General features: G+C 39.3%; 1 protein-coding gene across 9 annotated transcripts in view; it reads right to left on the reverse strand.

The window, feature by feature from the left end:
- The window catches only part of lrba (LPS-responsive vesicle trafficking, beach and anchor containing), a 179,920-nt gene that overhangs the window by 149,576 nt on the left and 6,540 nt on the right, over positions 1-23,804 (reverse strand). For all 9 annotated transcript variants that reach the window (XM_079338037.1, XM_079338044.1, XM_079338043.1 and 6 more), the window contains exons 2-4: positions 3,090-3,321; positions 1,293-1,393; positions 362-457 (exon numbers count right to left, since the gene is read on the reverse strand). In XM_079338037.1, coding sequence (XP_079194163.1) covers positions 362-457; positions 1,293-1,393; positions 3,090-3,321 — 429 coding nt within the window. The remainder of the gene's footprint in view (positions 1-361; positions 458-1,292; positions 1,394-3,089; positions 3,322-23,804) is intronic.

A 23,804-nucleotide genomic window follows, 5' to 3' on the forward strand; every position in this document is an offset into this window, starting at 1 on the left:
TGTTATTTTATTTTCTGATGCCTAATGATAACAGACCAAATTGTTTAGTGAACGCCTCACAGAAAGAAAATGAAAGGACTCAGGAGATAATCACGCCATTTATATGAAGTCCTCTAGTCAATCATGTTCCTTTGTAAGATGAAAATCAGACTTTATTGTATGTTTTTGGAGGAAGACATCTCTGTGATTTGTACTTGTATAAGCGTGCATGTACTATACATTTATGTTCATCGTATAGAAAAGTTTACCTTTTTGTTACTTTATTGTTATTTAGAATGCACATTGTTACATGCAAAAAAACATGTTATTTTAATCCAAAGATAATTTGCCTTTTCGGGTGCACATCATGTGGAATACTCACAGCTGCATTTTTCCCTGGAAAGCTGAAGAAGGAGTCTGGGCCACTTCTGTGAGCCATGTACTTCAGAACTGACAGAAGCTTCACTGCATGACGAGGCTGCCGAAACAAACAAAAAACCAGCATGGAACATTTCAGACACAAACAATGACAAAGTCTATGAACCCTCAGTGCACACACTTATATTTTGTACATAATAATAATCCTACCTAAATGTGCTTTCATCAAATACTAGTTATTGTGAAGGAACATGTAAGAGGTTTACAAACTGAATTAATATGATGGATCACACTTTTCTAAAGCTTGTGTTTTCTAAAACATGTTCTGCCCTGGATAATGAACTCTGGCATGTATCCCATCCACCTTGTCTCGTCAGTTATCTCACAAATATGAGATTAAGAGAGGAGCTTTGGCAAAAGTTGAATGAAAAAAGGTGAGGTAAAGTTTAGAGGCAGACATTTATCCCCAACTTGCTTCGAATCACTCATAAATGGGTTAGTCTCCTTCTCTTCCTCGCTCTTTTAGTCTCCACTTGTTGTGCGAGTGGTTCTGAAGGAATGCTGCAACTTATCTTCTTGACATGTATCATGCCTCAGCTTATTTTACTGTGTGGTTAATACCTTATCGCCACACTGAGCCCAGACAATCTCCTTCAGATAACTTGTGTTGCTCCAAGTCTTTTGGCTAACATTAGTTTATCACATTATAAAAGTTGGAAATGGTTAGCTACATTCAGAACTTCTGGAGCGACCTAAAATATTGAATGTAGGCTACTGCTGCTCCAGATCCAAGAAGCCGTAGTAGTTTGATTTATGTTGTCGATGTGACGAGAGCTCTGGCCAGCGCGTTGGCAGCAGTTACAGTGTTACTAGCACATTCCTCATGCTGGTCGCAGACGACAACGAATGATCACCGTGGCATGACTTTGACTCACCCACTGGCCTTTTTCCCCTTGCAGCTTGCTGAAGAAAAGCTTCAGCTCCTTCACTGTGATGCTGTAGCTGGCGAGCACGCCCAACATGTCCACCAGGAGGTCTGTAAGAAACACAGACTCACAGTCAGAGCAGCAGAATGAAATGTATGTTGGATTACACAGAAATTACTATAAAATACATACAATATAAATATAACATAAATACTGATATTTTTACTCAAACTACAGAACAGATTTTCCTGCTAATTTGACTCACTCTATCACTACTTCATGACTCATTAGGCTTTTGCTACTACACGTGGTATGAATAAGAGTAATGACAAGGGAAGATAACTGTCCAAAAAAGAAGAAGAAGTACTGTCAAACTGTGATAAAAAGAAACTAAAATATTAAACGGGGGGCAATTAAAAGGCATATAAAGCAAAATTATGATTCCCCCAAAATGATAATACAAATAAAGATTAAGCATGACAATGGAGTGAAACTGTGGTGGTGAAATACATGAATCCTACACTTTATCTTTTAAGAAGAACTTTGATGCATTATGAGTTGTCTTGCAATAAATCACTGTGTAGTGGGATGATTGTTGTTTTTGGGCCACATATCAGGTAATTAATCTCATATTGTATCGTGTATTGCAACGGTATCGTCTCCTCTGTTATGTTGTGAGTCGCCCCACAATCCCCTTGCCACGTCTAGTCCCTGATTTTAAATAGTTTTATCTTCTTTTTTTTCTTTTTTTTTTAATTAATATATATCTGACCCACTGATTCTTACAATGATCGTTATTTTGATCATCCGAATGGCACCAGGATGCCACAGCTCCCAGATAAAGCAGCTAAACGATATTAAAAAAGGACAGCAGGTTGAGCCAGTGCTGAGTAAAAACAGACTTCTTGTATGATGAGGTTTGACAGAACAGATCTGTGACTCGTGAGCACACACACTAGCCCCTGGTTTAATCTTCCTAATTTAAATATGAGTGGCAGTTACATGCGGCGGGTCTTATTCCACTTTAGTCGTATTAAAGCACAGCTGCTTGGTTCTGGCCTACATTATCACTTTTTTTCACAATATGACAAGATGAAGAGAGACTTTAATCTGAAAATGTCAAACAATGAAGAGGAAAAAAAAAAAAAAAAGGTTTGCAAGTTACGCAAGACTACTTCAGTAGTTTCAAACCACATTATGAGAAAATGATATGTAGTGTAGTGAAAATAACTGCATCCATTGCTCTCGGCCGCTCAGTTACTGCTGGGCCATATCACCCTTGCTTGACCGCACAAACCCTGTGGGCCAGCTCTGTACTAGCAGGCAAAAGTTCACTGAGCCGAACACTGCAGGATTAATACGAAGTAATTTGCAGATGGGTTTCAGACTAGACTCAGACTCAGGGGAGAAATGACTGCAGCGTATAGCCGTGTAAGCACCAATGCTGGATGATACCAAGGGAGAGGAAAGTTGCAATACTCTCGTGATCCTGCAATGAGAGTTCAACTTTTCTGCCTGCTCACAGAGGTCAGAGAGTCGGCAAATCATTTCTTCAGGAGCTGAAATGAATTCTTGTCTGGCTCAATCGCAGTTCAGTGGCACTTGGTATCACCAGAGCTTGAGGCTGTATAGCTTTTTTTTTATTTCAGATCCCAAAGCTTTTTTTGAAAAACAAAATGAAAATAAACAGGTTCAAATGATTATATTGCTGGATTATAGTTTTTTAAATATTATATAATTGTTTATTTTGACATCCACAACAGAAGAATTTTGTTCTTTATTTCATAAAAGGTGCCTCTTTAGTACCTGCGATCATGCTGTCTGTAGTGGATATCCGCTCGAGCACTTGCTGGATGAGCACAACGTCAGTGCATGCCTGCAGGTTGCGGACGCTCTTCTTGAGGATGGCGGTGAAGATGCTCCAGACCTCGGCCTGACACGTGGGCTCGCACTTATCTAGCAGCTCCACCATGCACACGATGCTCTCGGGTTCTTGGATGATGAAGTTCATCTCCAGGTCAAACTGGCCGCCGACCAGCTGGAAGACACATTTGATGAGAGAGAAAGTGTTCGGTTTTTATTTATGAAGTAAATCAAACTAAATGTCAAAAACTGTCATGGACTCATATCTTGGTGGAAGGAGAAAAACATAAAAAAAAAAAGCTTTAACAATCATCCAAATGTATTGACATCACTGTTTGTGCACACTGCTAAACAGATGATTAAACATGCACCCAAGCTGCTGCAAGCTGAGTGGATTAAAGGTCAGGGGGGGAAACAGGGGTCTCTGCCAGTTGATCTGCGTGTTTGACAGCAGATTCAACTGTTTACAGCTCGCCTTTTATTCACCGGATAAACCCAGGGCACAGAAGACAAAAAAAAACAAAAAAAGCCAACAAGAAGCCATGTCAGTGAAACTAACTAAGACGTCGAGGCAGACACAAACAGTGAGAAGGTTTTTTGTTCCTGCAGGAGGCTCTGATATACTAACAATATGTGACATCGGCTGGAAGACACAAACCAGGGCTGAAATCACAATCTCAAATTCTACATACAAGAGAAAACAGTGAGAAAGAGCACTTTCATGCGAATGCTGTTGACAGTATTTTCGGACATTTTTACAGCCATTACACTCAGGATCGTGTGCATGTGTGTGCGTGGAATAAAGACAGAAAGTAAGCCTTAGTGTGGATCTTTAGCTAAAGCCCGTTGGGGTACGCCGCCTCTTGTATTGCACAGGAGCGATGCTCTTCGTGTGTGGAAACAAATTGAACACACCATAAATGTCATCGTTTGTCACCTCTTAATAGTCGTGATGACGTTTTTAGTATTGAACCCTGCCTAATAGAAAAAGATAAGGAAAAGAACAGCGCTGGTGTCAAATTAATATTGTGTGTGAGGCTGTCATGTTTAAGGAGGTTTGACTGGACAGGGATTATGTGTGATAGTCATATTTGGCAGTCAGACACACTGGATGTGTAAACAATAATGATGTGGTGCAGGGAATGGAAAGTGTGTGTGTGTTAGGTGAAATATAGAGATGGTGGAAAAGGCAGGGGTAATGATGATAGTGCTGAAACATCCTTAAAGACAGATAACACTGACACACTCCCAGCCTATTGTCCCTTTAACCTTCTCTCACATGTCAGTTATCAACATTAGAACAGTGACACCATGCATCACTTGACCTCCAAATCAACATACATAGAGATGTTTCCTTTATCCTGTAACCCTCATAAAGTTTTCTTCTCAAAAGGTGTAAATGAGGTGAAACGTTAAATTGAACTCACAGCTTTTACACATACGATCATTTTAAAGGCTTTGACATATTATGTCAACATATTATATCTCAGGCTGGAACAGTGGAGGCGAGTGGGATTTGTAATGTATATCTTCAGTCTTCAACTCACTACATATACAATAACGTGCACGCAGATTTGCAGTGAAGTGTGTTTCAAGAATCAGTGTCCCAATAACGTTGGTAAGTCCACTCTGGTTGAAGTGTTTTGTATTTGGTGAGTCTTCACTGCTGGATTTTCTAAGTGTCATTTGTTTCTGTATAATTCCTGTCCTCTATTCTAGTCTCTTTGCGTTCACTGATAAATCCCACGGCTCTCTGCAGCACCGAGCGTTTCAACCTGTGAGGTAGGTGCTTCAGATCACAGCCTGGCCTGCCCGTTAATGGCCTGTCTGATGCCATTTTGACACAGTAACAGTTGATTTATGGGCCCGACAATGTGTGCGAGTCATCCATCCATCAGAGTCAGCTGACAGAGAACAAATATGAGCATGGTGCCACGCTGCAGTGACATACACGCACGCACGCACGCACACACTGTAGCTCACAGAGAGACCTTTTTGTTGATAATAAGATTCTGTCATTGAGAGAAGTAAAGACTTAGCGGTGTCATTGAAAAGAAAGTGCTCAAATGTTTTGTGAAATGTGCAAAAAGTTGAGGATTTGTCAAATCTTCTATTTTATATTATTTTTGAGGTGGATACTTTGGGTTTTCTCAATCTTTGAGAGAACAAATGACCCACTGTGATATTGGTCATCATTTTGATTATCGATTTAATATTAAGGCTGTAAAATTTAAAAAATAAAATAAAACAAAATGTATGACAACATTTTCTGCTCTGTGAGATGAGAAAGGATTTCCTCATGTCTAATTTGGACACCCTTAATAAAACACTGATAGACAACCATCTGACTCAAAATCTGTTTTACTCCAAAAATCTTAAAACTATGAGCAGAATCAGATCATGCATTTGATTATTTAATAACTGAAAGACACATGTGGGTGTGTTAAGAGGGAGGTCTATCATTACTGAATGAAGCTGAGATATGATTTTAAGTCAAGTGTCATTGAAGAGATTATTCTGAAATCTTCTTATCAAAAGAGTCTGTTTGAAGTGACTGATCAGGATTATGCTTTTTTTGTCTGTGCCAGGCCAATATATCCATATATTCAGTTAAAGGTAAAAGCATCGTGAAGAGGTGACTATGCTACCTCACATGTTGACCTTTAAAGGTGAAATCGAGCGCCCGGTTCAATAGCTAACTGAAACTGAAATAAAAAAGGACTTCAACATATTTCATTTTAAGCACCACTCTAGTCCAAACCTTGAAACCAACCGTGTACTCCCAGCAGCTGGTTATCACTTTGCTGTTAGCGGTTCCCAAAAACTAAATAATAAATAAATAATGCAGTCATTTGTCGGCAGAGCTGCGTTAAACATTAAAGGGGACATATCGTGAAAAATCCACTTTTACAGTGTTTTTGAACATTCATTTGGCTAACCTGAGTGTCTATGGACTCACAAAATTTGAAATAAATCCATGCAGTCCTTTGTTTGAGGTTGGGATAAATCTTACCACACAGAGAAAATTGCTCCGTTTCAAATTTGTGACATCACAACTGGTGACATCACAAGTTGGATTGTGGTTTAATTTTATTTATTTTTTTAAAACCCTCCTCTCCCCTGGTATCTCCACCCATGAGTTAAAACCCCAATCTAGAGCTAAAGTTTTGAGCAGGTCCGTCATATTGTCTGTACAGAGGAGTGATTTCTACGGGGAAAACTCAGGGAGGGGGGGGGGGGGATCATTTCACTTAAAGAGACGCACACCAAAATGGAGCGTTCTGAGAGAGCAGGTTTATACAAGGTCACAAACCTCCTCTGCTGCTTAATTACTAATATTTCTGAAACCGTTCACTTCAAATCATGTACATTGTTCAATTTCAGGAGCATGTGTGAAATGTTGCCAGCTCCAGCCTCAGCTGCAGCCAAGGTGAGCTCCGCCACTAAAGCTGCCATAAAGCCAGTGTCTTTATGGCAGCTAGACACCAGATCCCTGACTGGGTAACCTGGCCTGGCTGTTTCCCCCCTGAGGCCTGCCTGAATTAATCATGGCTGAGCAACCAAGCAGCGACTGGGCCGTAACACAAAAGCACAAACAGGCTTCTATACGATCTCCATGGAGAGCTGGAGGTGGAGGATGGCAGGGAGAAATGGTGCAACACTACCAGGACCTATATCTGTTACCAGAGCTTAACTTCTATCCTATAGCAGGATCATAGGACAGTTCCTTACACCCTCCAATATGAACAATGACAACGCCTGAAAAGATGTGACTATTTTTGACAAATGCAAAACACCAATTATGAAAGAAATCTGCAAATTCATGGTCAGCTTATTATTGAAGTAAAAGTTTTTGTCCCAATTCATCAACACTTTCATGCACATATTCAATTCACAAACTATTGAGCTATGTTTTCCTGAAGTGGAAAAGTTGGCCTGAAAGAAACTCATTTGCTGGATAGACCTTGATGTTTGCTATAAAAGGTTTCTGCTAATTCTGCTGCAGACAAAAGCACTCATTTCTTGTCATCTGCCACTCATCATCACCATGCTTTCTTTTCTCCATACAACTAGAAAACCCTCCAAACCCGAGTTTACCTTGTTACATGTCAGTCCTCGCGCTCATTCATCCTCACTGGTAACAAACACCAGAGAGTAAAGCTTGCTTAACTACTGTATGTTCCTCACAACTTTATTTATATATTATTACAGTGGGTAACTAAAATGGGTCCACATTTTTCTTGAGTCTTTAAGATATTCTTGAAAATTGAACGACAATATCGTGGAAATCATAGTACATCATAATAAGAGTACTTAGTGTGTTGTAAATTAAATCATTTAAATAAAGATTTTTTTTTTTTAATTTTTAAGATAGATTATTGGGGGATTTTTTTTAAGCCATTATTGGAAAGATAGGCGGTGGATAGAGAAGGAAATCAGGGAGTAAGATATAATGGGGAATGACATGCAGGAAAGGAACCACAGGTCGGATTTGAAGCTGGACTGCCTGCCTGGAGGACTACAGCCTCCAAACATGGCGTCTCCAGCGCCCCTAAATAACTCATTTATAAGGAACAAAGGAGAGAGCATGTTCTGGCAATGAGTCGAGATGAATGATTAGGAATAGAACAGGTAAAACTTTACTTCAAACTATTCTAAATCATGCACATTATGTGAAGACAACTGAAGGTAACAAATGATGGATATCTTGGACCAATGGGGGGGGAATTACCCAGCTAAAAGCAACAGGCAGGCCAAGGCTGCATCGGGATGTCATCCTCTATCTATTGTTTGCATGTGTGTGACCGCGTTGACGTTCTTCATCCTTCAGCTCTCTCCCGTGTCAAACTCTAATTAATTCTGCGACAGAAATCATTTGAATATCAAGTCGTTTGCCTGCAGGAGTGCCAGACGGAGCAGAAGAAACACGTTTCTCTCTCTTGATACGTCACGACATCCGCCAGTTTGGAAGTGACAGACATTAAGATGAGTCTATGGGAAGATGTGAATGATCAGTGTTTTACTGATTGATTAAAAGTACATAAAATGCAGATCTCTCGGTTTCACAGGGGAATCTAAAGCAAAAGGTGGCTTAAAATCTGCATTCTACCTCCTGACCAGTGTAACAGAGTTTTTATTGTTATTCCACTTGCTTGTATGATTGTTTACTTTTTTTGTTATTATTGGCTCAATAGCGCCCTCTCTCAGGTGCAGTATAAATGCACAGCGGTAACCGTAGCGGGTACCATTTTGGAGAGACGTGCCATGGTAAGTGGCTGTGTGCAGCACAATGTAAAAATATTTTGTATTAAGGTCGTTAGTAGCACTTGAGGTTTCATAAAATTGTCACAAGATGTGTATGTATATTTTTTTGATTAGATTATTGTTTGTTAAAGGTATTTTCTTTGAGATATCGAGTTACCATGGCAACGAGCTAGCTAACTCGCCTCGTGTTGAATTTGTTTTATAGTGTGCTGTCCGTGTGCGAGCCAAACAAATGAATGACCAGCATTTATTCTGTTCCCGTTTAGACGGACTTGTCCCGATAATAAATTGCCACGTGAAAAGACCAGCAAGCCTCCCGCTCCTTACTCTTTACACAACGCAGAGTCGAGGGGTTTATTGAACCAGCCAGATGAATGCGGTTACACCAGCAGGTGGCTTCTAAGCTAGTTGCAAATAATATTGTAAAAGATCTCATTCACATTATTGAGCTCATTTTGTACAAAAATGGATCCATTCAGAGTTAGACAATTGTCTGTAGAGTGATCACTAATGTTCAATCTTGTGTTACTGTACCATGCAAAATAATTAAACAAATAGTTGTGGCTGTATATGCTAAACTGTGCTATTTGTTTCTGTTGATCAACACAGAATCTGTTTGTATTAACATCATGTCTTCTTGTTTGTTTGTTTGATGTATTTTGCTTTTGCAGTTTTACAAAGAGTGAATACACGATACATGCCTATATGTAAAAAATAAAGACTTTTGGCAAGGAAGACAGTTTTGTGGCCTGAGAGACGGGACAAGCCGAACCAGACACATGGACAGGACAGACAGGGCAAAGAGTCACACTCACAAATAGGATAGAATCCAGAAAAAATATGACACGGTCATGCTGATTGAGCTGCTGCATCAAATCCTGTCTTCTGATGGTTCAAATGTTCTTAAGCTTAACATAAGTGCCAACAGGAAGAAGTCTCAGGGCCCTTTAGAGCCAAACATCAAGGTTTGAAAACAGGTTCTAATCATTCAAAGGCTACACATATCATTTAATGCATTAACATTAGCATAATACAGAATCATGATTTGTAATCTACCTCTTTTTTATTTTCTTGTACGGGTCTGTGTGGCTGACTGTCACTTATAAGCTAAATTAAATTCCTGCGTCTATGATAGAACAACCCGGCTTTATGAAGGCTTTTTCTCCCATTTGAAATCAACTCATCAAAAAGACTGTCAGAGTGACCGTGCTCTCTCAGCAAACACCACTGGCCTACTTTTTTTCCAACAGCTCTTCAAACTGGATCTCTTTTAACGAGCTATCTTGTCAAACCAAAGGCAGTTTTTATTTATTCTCCCACGAGAGCGTCTCCTCTCCACGCCACCCCAAAAACATCCAATCCTGGTAACCGAAACATGATTTTTTTATTTTTTTTTTTATTTTTTTTTTAAATGAAAACATCTTATAATCCTGCACTCTTTGCTGCTAATGTGAGATGCTGAAATTTCGTCAGGAGAAAAGGGGGAGGTCAAACAAATAATCTGTGCCTCTCAAATCCCTGCAGAGCTTGTGCTGATGTGAGGGAACGAGCTTCTGGTGGCGGAGATGAGAGGACGCGGAGAGGAGAAATGTAAGTTAGCGACGCTTCACATGAAGTGGAAGCAACGTCTCGAATATGCAAGTATGACAAATGGCAGGTTTGGGCGGCTCGTTTGAAATGTGAAGTCTTTCGGTGTGTCTGGTGTTCTTTCTCAATGCAACAAATATTTGATCTTCCTCACCTGTCAAAGTGGAATGTAGTTCACAGGTATTTACAGATCTGATTGAAATGCAGTCACATGGGTCATGAGTCTCTTGAGCTGACGCTGATTCATTGTTCTGATGAATGTTTAATTTCTACCAACACCAGACTCTCTCCTTTTCCTGAATTGAAATTCAACCAGCTCTGAAAGTGCACAGTAACGATACACTGCTTTCTAGAAGGGTCTATTAAATGTCATAGAATCTGGAAAATGATTGGCTGCTGGAATCTTCCACTACCAGCCAATTATTTACCAGCAGGAAAAGGAAGTCCATGAACATCGAGTGAGAATAAACACAGGAGTGCGATTAGAACGTCAGATGACAGCTGAATGAAGCAAAGAAGAGGTAGACTCAGAAGTTAACAGTGTCAGCGATGTTTCACATGATTAGTATGGCGGCCTCACGAGACTGTGTTGCTGCTTATATTTTATAGACCCCGGTCATAGATGCATCATGGTAATCTAAAGTTATCTGCCATCCGATTTGAATTAGCAAACAAAAAAAAAATAGGGTAAACTCTGTCACATGTCATGATAAACTGTTCGAATATGAAGAGTAGGTTATCAAAGGAAACATTTCTCTGTGCAGTCTGCAGCTTAGACCAAGTCCACACATAGGTGAGTTTGTTTTTTTTTAACTGAGCTTTTTCTCCACCTTTTAAAATTTTTTTTTTGATGACTGTAAATTCTCAAAAACATCTTCGTCCACAGATGTTATGCTAAAATGTTCTTTCTTTGCAATGACCATTTCTTTTACAAAGTTGTCCATTCAAGCGCCAACATAGAGAGAGTGCTAGTTTTATTATGTCTGCTGTCGCACTAAACTCGACAACGTCGTACAATGATGGAGAACCGGCGTGTGACGTTACAACTAAAAATAAAAATAAAAAAACATGTCTACACATGAACGACTTAAAAAGAGTTTCTGAAAATCTCCACCCTGGTAGGAGTTTTCCCAAAAGGTGTGCTTTGAGTGATCTTAAACGCCGTTTGCGTACGTACGAAAGGTCAAAGCGGTGACAAACCACTCTGTTTCCCCCGCGTACGTGTGGACTAAACCCTACATAGACTCGTTACTACACAAACGAACCCTGGGAGAAAAACTGTGCATCAACGCCAGGTGTTTGTTCTTTGTCTTAGATCACGTTTGTTGTTGTTCGGGTCTGTTGATAAACGTATTCACAGAATATCAAATGAGTTAGAGAAGAGTGTGCCACTCGTCACTGTTCACAACGAGGCGAGAAGGTGAAGTGGAGAGCATTATGCACGCTGTGACCGTGAACCACACGGTTTCACTGAGGATTCACCTGACTCCCTCTCTCAGTGTGTAAATAACAAGCTGTTATTTTAAAAAAAACACACATTGTGAATATTTAACAGAAGTGGCACCAAATACTGCTTTAGAGTATGATAAAAAAAAAAAAAAAAAAAGCATGGTGATAATACAGCTGAAAAAGTGCCAACTATTCTCGGGTTTCTTCTCAATATGATTAGTTCAGTTTAAATGAGATTGATTGTCTAAATGTGCTTCTTACTTTATCTCATCATCAGCAGCACAATGCCTCCTCTTCTCAGAGACAAACAGTGACAGACTGAGAGCAGAAAGTGGACAGGATATTTTAATATCTGGATTTCTAAGAATACCTTCAAAGGGGCGACTTGCCAAGCTTTTCTCTCCACAATGGCTGGCGAACATTTTGAGACTACATTAAGTATGATAGTGTCATCAACTCATTATTCTATTTTCTAGTTCCATTTGTTGACTGAGAACAAAAGGACTGATACGGCATGTATAACCCAAGGTAACAAACAAGGATACAACTTTATCCTGATGTGTGAAGCCATGTGCAGGGTCAGAGCAACAATGAGACAAAGAAAGAAATAGAAGGTAACAAAGATTCATAGAAATGGAAGAGAGGATTTCCATTTCTCAAAGTCGTGCTGACTGTAACATTACCAATGCTGGAACACGCAGAGTTTTATACCAGAGAGAATTCACCACTTACAGACATTTTAGACAATATGAAGATTTCGTTGAACATAATTAATAGATATTTTACATAATTGATTGAAGTCTATTCTGGTGCAGAGAACCATCTGGTCAGCTGTGACGCTCTTCTGAAAGAGCTTAGTCTTTTTTTTTTATTTATTATTATTTTTAACTATTGGTTTATTTTTTTCTCTTTTCTTTCTTGGACAAACTCACTGGTGGCACACGTTCTTATTCACACCAAGTGGTCCATCAAATAAAACATCCACAAAAGCTAATAGATCTGGGATATATTGACCAATAAAAGTGGCCAACAGCCCATCATTTTCTGATATTGCAATAACGGTAACGTGTAATTACTTCACACAATTCAAGAGTACGATTTCGCTTTGACTCCATTTTTGCTGCTCTTCATGTTGAACACAACGTATTCAAGTTATATTCACAAGGACTTTTTTTTCCACCCATGAATAATCTGAGGGGAGCTGATCTATAAACTTCATAAAGGATAAAAGCAATACCATTGTACAGTTCTTTTGCGATGGGTTTGCTGTGGTTTTATATACATTCATAATGCTAAATGTGTCCTGTATGACTGCTGACTTATTGTGCAGCACACAACAAAGTACCACGTAAACTCTCCAAGCCTCACAGCCTTTAACACACAAGGCGAACTGATGTAGCTCCATCAATCCTCTTTCCAAAGAAGCGAGCTGCTCTTGACCATTTCCAACATAACGCAGATAAATTAGTAACAAAGTGTTTTACAGGAAGTGTCTCACAGACCACTTTAACACTGTCTGTCTGGCAATCTAGCTCCTGCTTCATGGTGGCTGCTATTGTCAACAAAAGGAAAAGGCTTGCCAGGAAACGGTCATTAGACATCAGAGTCCAATCTTGGAGTTTCCCAGAACGACTCTGACCGGCTCAAGTCGTCTGCTTCTGGAATGAAATGTTTGAAATAAAATGACAAGTCTAAATGTGCTCTATTGACATCACAGCTTTCGACTTCAAGAAATCTTTATGTGCTGTCCGTCTGGAATAAGATGTCCAGTATTAACGAAATCCATGTGGCAGAATAACTTTACTCTGTTAAAATGATACAAGAGCCAGAGCGCACAGACTGACGGAGGAGATTTGATCACGTGGTAAAGAAAGAATGTCACTGTCAGACACAGCACTAGTGTCTACTATTTGAATAGTGGCAGTAAAAAAGGAAGGTTGGCTGCAGTGCAACACGTTAAAAATAGTATCTGTATCAGAGAGGTGAAGAAGGGAAAAGACAAACACTAGTGAGGAGTTTCAGACTGCCTTCCTTTCATGGAGGGAACATGAATATTTCAACATGAAGGACCCGCCCTGTATTAGTCACTTCACAGTAAAGGTGTGGAAAGTGTAAGCTGCAGACATAGACACTTAATGATTTGTACAGGTACTAAAACATGATTGGCCTTAAACGTAAGAAGACACAAGGTCGCGTCATTTGTCAAAAAACTGTTTCCGTTGAACTTGAATGCCTGTGGCGTGATACAATAAAACATCTGGAATGTCCGATGCTGCGTTGATCATCTCAGTGGTCTTACAGGAGGAACACAATCAATCGTGTAACATTTACTTCAAATGTCCTGTGACCAGGCGCTGTCTGTTCGGCGGCGCTGGAGATGTTTGATGGCGATCTCCTGCGACATGTTGTGACAGTGGGTGTTTATGGGTTACTGCTTCATTCTTTTGGCATCTCTGAAGACAGGACACAAACGTTTCAGTGGACTAAAGAGCAGTGTCATCATTCTCAACAATAGGGTGCATTGACTTTATTTGTTGTATAGTATCAAAATGGCACCCTGTTGCTGTTGTTATGGAAAATTTTAATCCATGTGTACTACGAAGGTCTCATAGAATCTGTCATATAAAATGTATCTGAAATGTCTTAGAATACTACATGCACAGCATATTGGGTGTTTTGTTTTCCATCATTTCTTTCCCTCTATTCTGTTTCTCACATTCTGTACATGTGGGAAGAGTCGCCCAGGCTCTTTCTCACTGGACTCCATCTCCTTCTCAGCCTTGGGAGATGGTAAATAGTCATGTAGTCTCTTTTCTCACACTTGGGGATAGATTGAGCCCTGCCAGGTGGGCAGTGGCTCTATGTGGCGTGATGGGGGAGTGATCTGTGTAATGTGATGGAAATGTATAAGTTTTCATGTTTGCCTTTTCTCGGGGCCTCTTTCACTCCTCACCGTGTGAGAGAGGGGTCTTCGAACGCTTATCTTGCCTTCGGATAAATGTTCACTGAGGCCAGATCGATCTTGGGGTTCCTTTTTGAATAGATCTTCTCACTCTTTATTTTCACTCTTTGGGAATGGGAAAAATTCCACAACACTGTCACTTGATCATTATTAGAATTACAATAGAGGGAGTAAATGTCATCGTAGCTGGGGGGGGGGGATGTGTGAATGGCATTGTAAGCGTCAAGTGGTCCAGCCAAATACTCAAATACAAATACTGAACAAAAACCCTGACATGTGGTGACTTGTTTAGCTCACATGGAGTTTTGAAAAGGAAATGAAAACAGTTTGAAGATATTTCAAGAAAAGAAAAGTGGATATACGCAGAGAAATGTAAACCTAATTCTGTCCCCTTTCCTACATGTCCAGCTTATAGTTTCAGTAAATATATTAATGATAATGGGACATTGTTCTTATTGACTATGACACTATAAAGATAGGTATTTGTTTTAAGGAGAGAAGGGAGGCAGTTTTAACGCAGACAGCAAACCAACAGGTACTCTTAGGAGAAGGGGGCGGTGGGAGAAGGCTCCCTTTAATTTTGACTTCTGCACCCATCGAAGATGCTAGGTGTCAGGGTATATTGCCGCTTATAGTTAATAACATTAACAAGCTACATATACTATATTAGTATATTATTTATTTGTCATATTAATTTGAACCATTTAAACCAAAAACTATTTACATAAACTTTTAGATGTTCAATATATTACAATGGATCTCTCAAACAGCGCTTTACCTCAAACCTTTGGGAACTTATCTGTTGGACGGCAGTAAAGAAGTTTCTTGGTAATGATATTGAATATAACTTTGTTAATTCAACATGAAAATTGGATACATTCATAAATTCAGCAATAAAGAAGGCCATTTTATATACAAAGTTACATGTTTTCAAATGTACCAAGCTAACATCATTCGTGTATAACCTTGTTATATCTACTGTTTCAAATATCCCAGTTGGCTAATAAAAGTCATTCAAAATCTATTTAACTGTCCAGTATTACAAATAGTGTTTCTTTAGAGCCGTCTGAGATCTTGATAAGTAACTTCAGCGTGACACTGGATTAAGTCAGAAAGATGCTGACAGAGGGTGAAAAGAAGCAGGATGCCACAAGTTGTTTGATTATCGAGGCTCACAGCGAGATCACAGCACCCAGGAAGTGGAGTTTCTGTTTGTGGTTTTTACGAGATGCTGAGAGGTTGGACTACAGCAGCTAGAGTTGTTGAAAGGCACAGATTTGATGAGAACACATAGCCTTCAAACAGTCCACGTTGTGTTATATTTGATTGTGCTGTATATGTTCATGGGCTGCAGTCCTATTTACCGTTCATTATATTATATATTAACCATAGACTTCCAAGCTTGATCCAAAGCCAATTGGACTGGTTGAAGATCTTGAAGACGTTTCCCCTCCCTTCCGTCTCACATCAGAGCTGTTAGCTGAGTCGTTACCACCCCAGTTAGAGTTAGAATCCAACATGGCTGCTACGTGCATCAACTGCACATTAATGCTGTAACTATAGTGTTTATTCGCCGCTTGTTCCTCTTTTTGTGTGATTAAAATCCATCAGACCGATAGAACCATGCAAGTTCTCTCTTTGGATATGTTGTCATGTCATTTTTGTTATGGTCTGGTATTAGCTAACAAAACAAAAGGTATTCCTGGAGGTGTCCATGTTGCTTTTCCGACTTGCAGCTGGAACACGCTCAACTCGGGTGTGACGTCATTCCCAGATCTGAGATCCAAGGTGAATGGAACACAGCATTGGAGTCACATTGTTCCGTGTTAAAGATGGTGTCTCAGACGCCCACCTCGGTTAAGAGATGGGTTTTCCACCTTGACATATACGGCTTCTTTAAGGCCTCTTGTCTTCTCTGTCCAGGATAGGCACTTTGTCCTCCTCTAAGGAGTGTCCTTCAGGGTCTTCAACCAGTCCAGTTTGGATCAAGCTTTGAATCTATCCTGACGTGGATAACTGAGACCCTACACAGACAAACCACGGGCTGTTCCCTTTAAAGCCTTCAGGTTGGATGGCAGACCTTGACACACATAAGCTGCTGATGCAAAGAGAGTAAAACGAGGTCAAGGGGAGAGGAAGCATACAAGGGTCAGCAGCACTGTTCACTGGAGAGCTCAAACAACACGAGTGAAGAAAAGATACAGTGCCTCTATTCTCGTCACATTTCTGTTTGTGTGATTTCAAGTTCTCTTGTGATCAAACACGTGGTGTTTCAAAGAAAACATTAAAAAAGAACCAATGAATGCCTTGTTTTTTTAGATTTCCTCTGCCTCCCGACTGTAATGAAGAAAAACATCTTGCAGTGAAAACTTTTTGATTTAAAAAGAAAATCGTTTTCATCAAGTCATTTTACTTTTCATCTTCTGCTCCAGGCACAGCCAACGAATATCACATTAAAAAGCTCCGTACAGGTTGTTTTATTTGTACCCGTCGGTAAATTTACAGTGAAATGTTGTTGCATTGGCTTGTTGAAGTGCAACATAAAAAGAGCAGCAAGTATTTACACTATATATGGAGCTTTCCCACGTCTCAGGGGAAAATGAGGGCATGACGCCCGACCATTCAAAAATACTATCAAGTTTCTAATGATACAGCTTAATGCAAGTGGGTGAAGTATCCCTTTAAAAACAATTCAGAATACACAGGAGCTCAGGTGAAATGACAGAGGGCCAGATTTAGTACATCATCTTTACCATCAATCAATAAGCCCCATCCTGTCTTTAACATTCAGACTCATACAAGCTCGAACTGTCATACAACACATCCACATTTCCAGTCTGACCAGTAGTTTGTTAGTCCATCTGCTCATAAACACACTCAATGACAGTCTGCAAATAAGACCTGCATACAGTCCACGCATGCAATCAAAATATGTTTGTCTACCAATGAGGCTTCATCTGCACAGAACCACATATCAACATGACAATTCTCTCCCACAATTAAAGCTAAGTAATATGCACGGCCATTTTTATTTTTACTTTTATTTCACCTCAAACATCCCAAGTGAATGTTACTGAATGATGGGCGCATCACAGAAATAAAATGAGAACTTTTTTGGGGGGGGGATCATGGTCTACAAGACAATGTTCCACATGCTAGATTTCCTGTTCAATCATTAATTCATTTAATTATCTACTTCAAACCTTCTGATATGGTATCTTTGGGTGTTTTAAAACATTAAGTGTATACTACATATTAATAACCAAAGAAAAGGACCAGGAAAGTAAATGTAGACACTTGGGTTGGGAATGATCCACTTAGCATTTAACCTGTTATAAGCTTTGTTGATCAGATTTAGAATTACATTGTGTTTTCTCTTCACAGGGACCAAGGTGAGCAGACACCTTAAGGCTTCAACGTAACACTTGTTTCAGAACAGTAGCAGCATTTCATATTATTATTATTATTCACACCTCCTTCGTCAGCCAACAGTGGGACTTGGCCAGCAGGCAAGCTGCATTAGCATATCATTACACCCCCTACTGTGAAGTGAAGATAGCAGGCCAGGAGGTTAATACTGCCTCCTGGTAGCCAACAGCTCTGCTTTAGTGTTCCAGCATGTCAATATTACCACACTTCTGGCACAAGGTGACATTAGTCATAGTTTTTGCATGTTCAGTGCTCAGCAGCCTGTGTGCTAAATTCTAAAATATAAGTAACCAAAGAGAACAACAGAAGCATCCCGTTACACTGCAATAAGACAGCTTTCAGGTCTGCGGGCCCATCGCCCCAAAGGTCAGACTTGAAAAACGATGACACGAGAAAGAAATGACAAGGTGAAAATTCATCTCATGTGAGCGGGTATAAGTGATGACATTGATATGAGATGTATATCTAAGACTTATGTGAATAAGCTACTCAGGAACATCTCAGGGGCAGGCTGTCCAGAAAATGTCATTAAAAAACAAAAAAGTGTGAAAATAGCTTCAGTTTGTTCAATTATCATCAGTCGCACAGAGAGGCCATCAATGATGGCACAACATCAAATCTATCACGGAAATGAAAGGAGGTCTGGAGTAACAGTATTTAGGATTTCAGCAAATATTTTAACTCAGTCCTGATCACTTAGAATATAAAAATAAAAAAAACTCCTGCAAAACTTCAAAAATATGCATCTGGATTTATTAGAATGTGGTGTCAATTATTAGCTTACAAAGTCAAACAAATACAAGCAGTGAGTGTGGACATTAAAGCAGGTAACGCTGCCAGGAGACGGCTCCCTTTGGAGCAGACTCTGGGGTATATATTGGATGAACTAAAGGAACAACAACTCTTCGAAGGTGTGCTCATCGAATGGAGAGTTGTGAGTGGAAATAAATTCAGCATGCCTCAGATGTCCTTGTTTAACCTCCTACATCAGCTTGAATAAGCAGCTTAAATACCAATAGGTGTACGAAGGCAGGGATAGTTCAAACTCCAAGTGAGCTGTAATTGGTACATATGTGTAATGTGCGTAGGTGCGTTAAGCTAAAGCTGCACTAAACAAGATTATGTCAATTAAAGTTTGAATTTGTCAGATTATGTCATATTAAAACAGCGAGGACGAGCGTTCATTTTGAGTTCATTTTGGAATCCCCTGTGGACGAAACAGCCCGTCTTATCGGTTTGCTGATTTTTGTACTTCATGTGAAACATTTTCTTTAAATATAATCTCCTCTTTCTTTCTCCTAACACGCTTACAGGCTTTCTACTCACTGTGAAAATGTTAACAAAAGCTCTTTTGATCTCGGTATAGTAAATCACTTGTTAAAATCCAACCAGGTGAAAGTGGATAAAAGACAAAACGAAACAAAGCTGTAAAGATACAGACAATCCTCTAGCTGGTGGACATTCATCCATATTAATTTGACATACCTTCATAAAAGCCTTAAAGCGTCTCACATTTGGTTTTGGTCAGAGTCTGGCTGCAGCAGAGCAGGGCATTCAGTCTCTGACACACTAGAGGTTTTTTCTTTTTGGAGCACAAGACCACTGGTGAGAGATGTTCTATCCACACAGCAGGTAATAAATCAAATAGAAAAGCAGAGCCGGCTGATCAGCACTCTGAAAAAGCGCCCATTAGAGGAAGAAAAAAAAGCTCCACTCACCAATTAATTATTCTTAAACCCCTGTTATCTCTTCTTGTCTGTCTATAGGATAATTTTAGACATTTTAGCTGAGTTTTAAATATCAGAAGAGAATCCTAGATACATTATTTATCTCAAAATTAAAAAATTAAAATAAAAAAAATCCACTGAAAATCCACGTAATTCTTGCTGTACCAAAGACACCGACTGTAAGGGGAGGTTTAACTGGATAATACAAAGGAAATGTTTTCTGTCACTAGGTGCGATAGTTTTGTATTTTTTTTATAGATCTATCCTTCTGGTATCTTTTTCAGAATAATCATCTCTTTCTATAATCCGTGTCTCAGAAAGGATGACACAAAGATCTCTCATCATTTTTATAAGCACTCTCTTCAATTGAAGCACTTAAAGTGTAAGACGTTGAAATAGTGCTTCTCTTAACTGTTGAACTTATCTTGATCCTGAATGGTACAGAAAACGTCTCCTTCCAAACAAGCGGTTTCTGGTTTTGACGCTGTGACCAGACTTTACTCTCTCGGACACTATGCACCAACAGTTCCTGTTTTCTCAGTGTCCTCAGACGTAGCTCTTTGTTAATGTGCCATTGTGAGCTGGCACTGTTTATACAAGAAACAATAAGAGGAGAGATATAGGCCAAGAAGTAGATTCCATTCTGACCTTGTTTCCTTAAAACAGGCTGCAGCAATGACAGACTCCAATAAATGACTTGTGACTGGTTGATCCATCTCTTCACACTCAGCTGTGTGTAAAGATGAAAAAAAATCATCCACATACAAAGTGTGTTGAATGGGGATGATGATGGCATTACTGTACAGAAAGCCAATAAGGAGAAGAAGCCACAGACTATATTTGGCTATATTTGAACCTGTGTTCAAAGGGTTATGGCCACAGAATAATTGGTATCATTGTAAAAGTTAAAAAAATAAATAAAATGTAAGTAAACAACTAATTGGTGTTTGAATTTCTCTTAAAACATGGACCTGAAAGGCATCTTCTTTTTGTTGCCATGTTTACCGAATATACACAGAGACAAAATTATTCTACAAATAAGAGCACAGAATAATTGGTCTTCAAATAAGTGCACCAAAAACAGGCCAATTAATAATTACAATCATGCTCCATCTGAAATATGTATGTAGAATGAAGGGTGCTGCTAATCACTCTTTGCAATGCGTCAAAGTCAGCACAGACTCACTAATCTTACATCGAGTGAGAACTGCTTCTGTCGTTGCAATCAAGAGAGAGAGCTGGAAAAAGACCAGCTTTTAAGCACCAATCACATTTTCATCACAAATGTTTAAAAAGAAAAAATGAAAATGAAAAATGTGCTGTTGAGAGCAGAACTTATTGAAAATTATAGATGCAGATATTTCAGACTATCAAAAGCCAGAAAAAAATCTCAAGCTCTGTAAAATAATGATATCTGAATTTGTGACCACTGAAGCCAATGCAGACTCACAGGTTTAGGATTGACACCCATCTTTTCCAAGTGTTACTCCACCCTGGGGCCCTGAGCCAGTTTGTAAGCCCACAGCAGGTGGTGAGGCGGGGTGGGAGCATTATCTGGTCAGCTGGGGGGCTAAATAACAACACTACACAATTAGCATAAACTACAGGTAAGCAGAAAACCAGTACAGCTAGTACTGGCCATGAAGAACCAGTTCCAGCAATGCAGGCGGACTAGTCAAGCCTGATACTCACCAAACAGCAACTCATTGTGATGCTTCTACGACTGTAACTGTCAGGGAGATGTCACTGCTATCATAGCGCAATTCAATACACATGGCTGCCATTTTCCTCTGATGTCATGCTCACAGTTCAAAGCTAAAATTATGTTTTACGGTTCCTCTGCTGTAAATTCTTCTAATTTCATCAGGGAAAGATTGTTTAAAGGCAGAGTGGGCATCAGGACACATTTCAAGAAAAATAAACTTTTTAATAAACCATTAGCTACTTTCAGACAACAGCTAATGTTAGCATTCAACCACTTCCCAGCATTGTCTTTTCATAATATTAAACAATAAAATAGTAGTGTTTTACTTCCAAATTTAAATGTCTTCATGACTTTGATATTTAACAATTGATTGGTACTTTTCCTATTGCAACATATAAAAGACTCAGATAGTTATGTTTACTAGGAAGTGGCTGAATGCTAACATTTAGCTGCTGTCTAATGATAGGTAATGCGTTTGTTTTAATATGTGGATTTTACTTGCAATATGGCGTTTTCGATCACACAGCAATTGGTTAAATTAAAATGATTTTATAGATCCCAACATGAACATTACTTGCAAACTCAAAAAATGTAACTTTTTTTGTATTAGGCAAATAAAAAGGTGACCTATAGGGACACTTATCTCTATAAAAAGAGTCAGGTTACTTAATCTACAAGGCCTCAAGTGCTTCTAACCGCAGTGAAGACAGGGGAAAAGGTGTGATAGTAGATTAGGGCTGATGCAATAGACAGCTGAGAGGAGAAGATAGGGTTTCATTCATGTGTCAGATTAGAGGGCTCTTTGTTATAGCCAGAGAGGGCAAAGCATGCCTGGAGAGAGGACAAGGATCGCCCACACTCCCCTACCACTTTTATTATTGTGTGTAACTGTGTAACTGTGTGTGCGTGTGCGTGTGTGTTGCATTCCTGTCTACATCATGTGCGCACCAGGGAACTGTGCCATCTGGAGCCACAGGGTCAAAACTCCAAAGTTTCCCAAAAGAGAGGAGCTTCAAAGATGTTTCGTTTTAAACTATCAAACCAATAACAAACTTTTTGAGTACTTATCTTCGTCTGAGTATTTTTGAAAGATAGAAAGATGAATAATCTGATTTCATTTTATGACATGTGAACATTTCTCTGTTACTATTTTCCACAATGGCAGAAAACTTAAATGAGTCGAGCACAAAAGACAAATTGACAACATTGTCCTCGTCTTTAGGACATACGAATTTACACCTTTCAGACATTTTATCCAGTAAAAAAATATATATATATTTCAGCTGGAACATAATCAAAAGTTTAATTGACAATAAAACCAAACAGTGCTTGCCACCTCATTGCTGTGATTATTGATTTGAAATGCCATAATTGATAATCGAATAGACTTAATCACTTCTACTTTGCAGATGCATTCTTTTCATGAGGAGGAACATGCATATTTAATCCAAAACACGAAGAATCTTGGCAAAAACAAGCTAAACTACCCGCAGGGATTGATACTTAGAGTTGTAAGTGGAAAATGTTTATTTCAAGGTCTGTAGGTTTGTAGCGTATCTCATCAAACAGCAGGCGCTAATCAGTTCCACGCTGGTAAAGGCAGAACGAGCTCCTATCTACTGACATCAAATGTAAGGCCTGTAAAATCTATTCAAAGATTTCATATCCTGATACATAGTCAGTGCACAGCTAATATGCATGAATCTCCCCTGCAGTACTATGTTAGATCTTATTGGGGCCTTGAACAGAACACAACATTGTGATGCTTTGATAGATCTTTTCAAGCCATTTGCTCAAGATCACTTAAGGCGTCCCCCAGGGGTTCATGTTTGGAGCTTTTGTTCTCTATTTCTATACAAGAAAAGTTACACTCACAACACTCTCTTGTACAAATATGCTCCCATAATGAAAGCAGTGCGAGAGCTTCGGACAGCTATTCAGTCATTATAAACATTTGAAAACAAAATTTACGCTATTCTCCGAATGTGCTTAAAACAGCAAAATGGTTAGTTTTACTTCTGGCAGAACACCCATTGCAAAAGTCACAATTAGTTGCATATGTGGTCATTCAATGTATATACTGTATTACCAATCGAATTAGAAGGCATAAAGTGAAGAATTGGTTTCTACTTTATTAATACGTCCTGCCATTGATGACGGTGAATTATTGCATTTGAAGCCTCTTCACCCACCTTGTCATTTTTCATCCACAAAGCAGTACTGGAAAAAACCTGCAGATCTCTGTTCTTTCATTGTTTCAGTCTTACTGGTTACCAGTTGCGATCCTCACATTTTTGGCTCTTTCCTGTACCTTCAGTTCTGACAGATCTTGGGATAAGTACCTGTTCTATTAAAAGCACCATGGGCATGGAATCATCTTCAAAAAGACCTCAAATTAGACGCACGAATGTCCCAAAACAAGACCAGGTCGTGTGTTTTGAACATTTTGTAGATTGTTGTGATGTTCTCATGTTGTGTTGTTCATGTTTCTATATTGTAAACTGTATTTTGCCCAGCAGCTCGAGAGAAATGGG

This window comes from Symphodus melops (genome assembly GCF_947650265.1).
Source record: "Symphodus melops genome assembly, chromosome: 2".
Classification (NCBI taxonomy): Eukaryota; Metazoa; Chordata; class Actinopteri; order Labriformes; family Labridae; genus Symphodus; species Symphodus melops.